The 7,387-nt window shown below is 45.1% G+C and overlaps 1 protein-coding gene across 1 annotated transcript in view; it reads right to left on the bottom strand.

Annotated features, from left to right (window-relative positions):
* Positions 1-7,387, bottom strand: part of T265_09865 (hypothetical protein) — a gene marked incomplete at both ends in the record, with an annotated part of 47,847 nt that overhangs the window by 34,752 nt on the left and 5,708 nt on the right. Inside the window, 3 exons of the mRNA XM_009176067.1 lie at positions 472-843; positions 1,209-1,301; positions 2,254-2,310. Of these exons, the coding sequence (XP_009174331.1) occupies positions 472-843; positions 1,209-1,301; positions 2,254-2,310 (522 nt within the window). The remainder of the gene's footprint in view (positions 1-471; positions 844-1,208; positions 1,302-2,253; positions 2,311-7,387) is intronic.

Raw genomic sequence — 7,387 nt, 5'->3', positions numbered from 1 at the left:
CCACAAGTGCTAATCGAAAAATAACGTAACAGAAAAATAAAAACCGGCAACTGTCTGTTTCTCGTTAGATAAGAACCAAATCCCCTTGACCCTGATTTCTCGGAACAATCACTCAACCTTAAAAATTCACCTCATAGCGGTTTTAATGCATGGAATTGTAAACATGATACGTTTACTGGGAAACATACTTCATGACCTATATCACATTAGAAAAATTGCTACCGCGGAGAAACAGTATAAAAAGTAAGGACGACGACACAACAAGCCAAAGAAGTGTAGGTAACTATTCGTTATATTAATTTACAACAACCGAAAGCAGGGCAACGACGACTCTTCCATGCATGTTGGGAGAATTTAAAATATAAAGCTATCGTACCCGGGTTTGCTGCAAAGTTTCCGCATTACAAGAATGATACAAAGGAGCAATCACTAAATAGACCGCCTCAACAACAATTCGACGGTCTGACTTACTGGCAGCGGTGGTGGCGTTGGAGTGGCCGGTGTGCGTGAACCAGCAGGATCTGTTGTAATGACATCTCGGCTCGAGTTCGGACGGTGTTCAGCAACAGGACCGGGTGATTTGATGGGGGGCTGCATGCCCGTGATAGTCACTTCATCACCCCAAGAAAGAGAGGTGGAGCCNTCATCACCCCAAGAAAGAGCGGTGGAGCCGTTCATAAATGGCGTATGATAGGAGGGGTTGGAAGTATTGATGTCAAGAGCGTTTGGCGATGCTCCAGATCCTATATCCGACGATGCCAGTTGCGAGTACAGTATAGCAGACAGATTGGACTGTATCTGGTTAAGTATTTGCATACGTTTTACAGGTTCCAGATCAAGACTCTGAAGCAGGCGATGAAAGGTGAGTAGTGAAAACTGAGGATTGGGATGTGTTGAGACGGTAGAAAGCTATGTAACTTAGTACACCTAAACCACCCCCGTCAACTGCGTAAGAACACTTGATTAAATTAAGTTCCATTAAGGACAGTGCTTCGTACGCGTCAACAGTGGCAAGATATTAGGGGTAACGGGGTTCAGTGCGATGTTCTCATTGACAAAACCTGTGACAGCTATCCGGTTCACCGAGTTCAACCGTATTCCTAGTTTTGTTATTGTCCGGAAACGGACACTTGCACCTGAGAGTAGCAGATACCAGTTCAAGACCACCGGCTCACGGAACATGACACAAACAAGGTCACGAAACTTACGTTCAGAGCTCTTTCAACCTCCTTCGTCTGTTGCCCAACGATAGCTGATATTTCCGGCGTTCCACACCTTTCTGACATTCGAGCTGAGTGGAACTGTCAGGAAAAGACACGAAAGCGAGCTGGACGTAGATAGACAGGACACCTCTGGTTCGAAATATATATATATATATATATATATATATATATATATANTATATATATATATATATATATATATATATATATATATATCCAAAAATGCAATCAGACAATCCGGAAGGAACGTGGCAACAGGAACGTCATTGGTTGGTAGCCATACACTTCAGAGTACCGATCCAAGTGAAGTGACAGCAGGCAGACCTCATCCTGGATTACCTGATAGAATTGTCTTTCATCATGTCACAACTAAATGTCTTTTGGGGCATACACTGAAAAAGTAAATGGGCAGCGATCGATGTTTTCACAAATACTTCAAATCATGACCACCGGCTGTGGCCGACATATTGTTGCAACCCGAAGGAACTGACGGGCAACAATGCCTCAACGTAAGCGTAGGTGCCAATCGTCACATCATGCTTTTGCCGGCCACTGGCCTCTAGAGTCTGACCTCGCAGAGTTTAGTTTCTCGGCTTTGCATCGGCAACATCTGCCGCCGATTGAAGATCATCATCAGAGACAGCAACATAATGTTGACAGCGATGTTCCGCTGCTGTCGCCAACTATACCTGAGTCAACATAAACCGGCCGTGATACTCACAAAATGAATGTAGACGTCCAGCTGTCAAATGATTCCGACCGGCTAATCTTTCTCAGGAGCCTGTGAACCGCCTCTCTTAATGGTTACTTCAACACAAAAACTTACAAACCTGAATATTTTCCGGCTAGTTCTGGTGAAGGCTATACACTCAGGAGGCAAGACCAAACAACCTCATGAAATGCATGAAACACGGTTCCGTAGTACGCACCTCAATATCTTAAGAGTGATATAAAAAGGACGGTGATGGCACACTGTAGATTTGTTCACAATGGTTAAATTGATCCGAACGTATCTAGTAAAAGAACTCACCACACTTTTTGAAGAAAGGTTTGAATTCTCATCAGTGGCACTGTTTTGTGATACATCCTGAAAATATAAAAACTTGATTCATGAGCCATGGGAAATCGAAGCGCATAATGATGAAACTAGCTATAAGCAGCAGAGAAAATCAACTGAATAAATTTGTATTCATTGTCAAAGGCCCAACCGAAAAAAGAATGGGTTGAAATATTGGTAGCTCGGGTGAGTTTATTGGTTGTTGATCAGGTGGCTGTTGATCTGTTCGCCGAGCTTGGCACTTGGCTTGCAAATGTTTCGTCACCATACAAGGAGACATCATCAGTGCGCTCTCAACTGCGCACTGATGATGTCTCCTCGTATGGTGACGAAACGTTTGCAAGCCAATTACCAACCTCGGCGAACAGATCAACAGCCACCTGATCAACAACCAATAAACTCACCCGAGCTACCAATATTTCAACAAACTACCAGAATGGGGTTGAGATGTCAGCGAGTAAAATCAATCCAACTGGAGATACATAGACATTCGCAAGACGTCAGTGCTCCAATGGACACTCAAGGTGATGGCAGGTTGTATCGAGAATGAGAGAAACGGTGCTAAAGAGTAGTGCACGACATTTTCAAAAGTTATATTATTTCTACTTTTCTGCGGATAGACATTTTGCAAATTCGCTAAGGAGGGGATGTACCAGTGATATTTCGCTGCCCACATTGTCCAGTGATTCCCTGTGATAATTTGAAAAATCAGAGATTATTGGTTGTCTTGCCGCGTCATGTTTTCTGAAACAGCCTTCATCTGGAAGACGCCAAGGGGGTGAAGGATAACCTGGAGCTGATCTATGAAAGGCATGATAACGAGTAGATGTTACACCATTGCACACCATCGGCGGGATCGGTGTGTTGCAGGGGATGGAGGAACGAATCTGTCAGTCCTTAAGGAAAGATCCAAGGAGATGCCACCGAATGCCGGGCGGAAAAGAGAACGAATATATGAGGGTGAAAGATAGGCGTTGGCAGTATTCGTCTTCACTTACCCTGTTGTATACAGAAAGCAAGGTAACCCGGCTGATGACGTGACAGTCTATATGGTAAAACAGTACTGTTTCACGTTTCAAACCTCCAAACCGGGGGACCAGGACACAGTGTTGGTCAGACCTCCACCTATATTAGGCTGTGTGATTGTATCTTGCACAATAAGAAGTATAGCTCAGTGGGTTACCGAGATGCACAACCCGTCAAACCATAATAAGGCGGTGACCAAAACCGCCAATAGGTACCTGATTCGCAATCGCAGAAATGAAATGATTCCGAGTTTGGGTCAAGTGAAGCATCAGTGGCAACAATTATGTTACCGTCTTTGATGATTGATGATGATGACAAGTGGGAAATTTCAGGTGCTGCAACATGATGCTGCCAAAGCTGAGTTGTGAGGATCATATGGGTTGTACCAAGAGAGCAAAAGTTCAGAGTGAGGCAGTCTGGTTCACCACTAAGGCAGTTCAACTGCTTGGACATCTGTACTGTTGTATGAGCTGATGAGAGAGAGACGCAGGATAGAGATGGCATCCATCTGCAAATTTCATAAAATGGTTCGATTCGTGTAACACAGCACTACTGAGAATCGAAAGAGCCGGAGGCTTCGTTTTCTCGACAACGGAACAAGGACAGAAAAAAGGTAGCTCGTCCTCCTACCCTGCGAAATCGGATTGGCAGGCCATTACAGATAGGATCATATGGTGGACACAGCCATACATTGCGAGTGGTACGCAAAAATGATACAACCAGGACGGTAGTCGTGAACACCGAAGAAGAGCTCAGTATCCCTCATAGCCATAAGCGTTTGGGGCAGTAAACTAGTGCTTCCTTTTGAAGGCTGGTTGGAAACGCGTCCCGGCTGATGAAAAGTTCATTCGAAGGAACTAAACGGGACGCAGCAAGCATAAATGTATTAAACAAGATGAACCACGCGCAGGACTGAAGAATGTCAAGGAGCGATCCATCGTTTGTCTCAGCAGTTCAGGTCGGTCGAATAAATTTGGAACGCGTGTGCGGCTCATGAGTTGGTGATACCACATACATAGTCAACATTACCCATATCATCATCAGCCGTAAAACATTGCGTATTTGCTGTACAGTGGCTACAGCCACCATAGTTTCGTTCACCGATTATTTGTGGAGGTAGAGGGATATAGCTGCATATTGGAGGCATTAGCTGATATAACTAACGAGTCAGCATAGGCGTCAGTGGACTTTCAATGGAGAAATCTGTGAGGTAAGCGATACAACACCTTGGATGCATGCACGCCATTGAGCGCGTGAGTGGGTCCTATCTGACGTCCCTAACCATGGATGTGCCCTATCAATGGTTATCGTTCGCATCCAGGGAGACGGCAATGACCGGCGCAGTTGAACTTACCGACAAGGGCGTTTATGCTTTGCTGCTCACTGCTTGACCTCCAGTTGTTCAGTTGCACCCTTCACGTAGTTGTGTGAAAAGGTCTCCTCGAGGAACTTGGTCGACACACACGACAGCGCAACTTTTGGGGTTGTGATCCGTCCACGTATAGTGGACCACTTATTTCTTCCATAAAAAAATTGGACATANCTACCAATATTTCAACAAACTACCAGAATGGGGTTGAGATGTCAGCGAGTAAAATCAATCCAACTGGAGATACATAGACATTCGCAAGACGTCAGTGCTCCAATGGACACTCAAGGTGATGGCAGGTTGTATCGAGAATGAGAGAAAATGAGTAGTGCATGACATTTTCAAAAGTTATATTATTTCTACTTTTCTGCGGATAGACATTTTGCAAATTCGCTAAGGAGGGGATGTACCAGTGATATTTCGCTGCCCACATTGTCCAGTGATTCCCTGTGATAATTTGAAAAATCAGAGATTATTGGTTGTCTTGCCGCGTCATGTTTTCTGAAACAGCCTTCATCTGGAAGACGCCAAGGGGGTGAAGGATAACCTGGAGCTGATCTATGAAAGGCATGATAACAAGTAGATGTTACACCATTGCACACCATCGGCGGGATCGGTGTGTTGCAGGTGATGGAGGAACGAATCTGTCAGTCCTTAAGGAAAGATCCAAGGAGATGCCATCGAATGCCGGGCGGAAAAGAGAACGAATATATGGGGGTGAAAGATAGGCGTTGGCAGTATTCGTCTTCACTTACCCTGTTGTATACAGAAAGCAAGGTAACCCGGCTGACGACGTGACAGTCTATATGGTAAAACAGTACTGTTTCACGTTTCAAACCTCCAAACCGGGGGACCAGGACACAGTGTTGGTCAGACCTCCACCTATATTAGGCTGTGTGATTGTATCTTGCACAATAAGAAGTATAGCTCAGTGGGTTACCGAGATGCACAACCCGTCAAACCATAATAAGGCGGTGACCAAAACCGCCAATAGGTACCTGATTCGCAATCGCAGAAATGAAATGATTCCGAGTTTGGGTCAAGTGAAGCATCAGTGGCAACAATCATGTTACTGTCTTTGATGATTGATGATGATGACAAGTGGGAAATTTCAGGTGCTGCAACATGATGCTGCCAAAGCTGAGTTGTGAGGATCATATGGGTTGTACCAAGAGAGCAAAAGTTCAGAGTGAGGCAGTCTGGTTCACCACTAAGGCAGTTCAACTGCTTGGACATCTGTACTGTTGTATGAGCTGATGAGAGAGAGACGCAGGATAGAGATGGCATCCATCTGCAAATTTCATAAAATGGTTCGATTCGTGTAACACAGCACTACTGAGAATCGAAAGAGCTGGAGGCTTCGTTTTCTCGACAACGGAACAAGGACAGAAAAAAGGTAGCTCGTCCTCCTACCCTGCGAAATCGGATTGGCAGGCCATTACAGATAGGATCATATGGTGGACACAGCCATACATTGCGAGTGGTACGCAAAAATGATACAACCAGGACGGTAGTCGTGAACACCGAAGAAGAGCTCAGTATCCCTCATAGCCATAAGCGTTTGGGGCAGTAAACTAGTGCTTCCTTTTGAAGGCTGGTTGGAAACGCGTCCCGGCTGATGAAAAGTTCATTCGAAGGAACTAAACGGGACGCGGCAAGCATAAATGTATTAAACAAGATGAACCACGCGCAGGACTGAAGAATGTCAAGGAGCGATCCATCGTTTGTCTCAGCAGTTCAGGTCGGTCGAATAAATTTGGAACGCGTGTGCGGCTCATGAGTTGGTGATACCACATACATAGTCAACATTACCCATATCATCATCAGCCGTAAAACATTGCGTATTTGCTGTACAGTGGCTACAGCCACCATAGTTTCGTTTACTGTTGTAGAGCTGATGAGAGAGAGACGCAGGATAGAGATGGCATCCATCTGCAAATTTCATAAAATGGTTCGATTCGTGTAACACAGCACTACTGAGAATCGAAAGAGCCGGAGGCTTCGTTTTCTCGACAACGGAACAAGGACAGAAAAAAGGTAGCTCGTCCTCCTACCCTGCGAAATCGGATTGGCAGGCCATTACAGATAGGATCATATGGTGGACACAGCCATACATTGCGAGTGGTACGCAAAAATGATACAACCAGGACGGTAGTCGTGAACACCGAAGAAGAGCTCAGTATCCCTCATAGCCATAAGCGTTTGGGGCAGTAAACTAGTGCTTCCTTTTGAAGGCTGGTTGGAAACGCGTCCCGGCTGATGAAAAGTTCATTCGAAGGAACTAAACGGGACGCAGCAAGCATAAATGTATTAAACAAGATGAACCACGCGCAGGACTGAAGAATGTCAAGGAGCGATCCATCGTTTGTCTCAGCAGTTCAGGTCGGTCGAATAAATTTGGAACGCGTGTGCGGCTCATGAGTTGGTGATACCACATACATAGTCAACATTACCCATATCATCATCAGCCGTAAAACATTGCGTATTTGCTGTACAGTGGCTACAGCCACCATAGTTTCGTTCACCGATTATTTGTGGAGGTAGAGGGATATAGCTGCATATTGGAGGCATTAGCTGATATAACTAACGAGTCAGCATAGGCGTCAGTGGACTTTCAATGGAGAAATCTGTGAGGTAAGCGATACAACACCTTGGATGCATGCACGCCATTGAGCGCGTGAGTGGGTCCTATCTGACGTCTCTAACCATGGA

This window comes from Opisthorchis viverrini (genome assembly GCF_000715545.1).
Source record: "Opisthorchis viverrini unplaced genomic scaffold opera_v5_312, whole genome shotgun sequence".
Lineage (NCBI taxonomy): Eukaryota > Metazoa > Platyhelminthes > Trematoda > Opisthorchiida > Opisthorchiidae > Opisthorchis > Opisthorchis viverrini.
The sequence above is the reverse complement of the archived record's forward strand: the minus strand, read 5'-3'. Positions and strand labels throughout refer to the sequence as shown.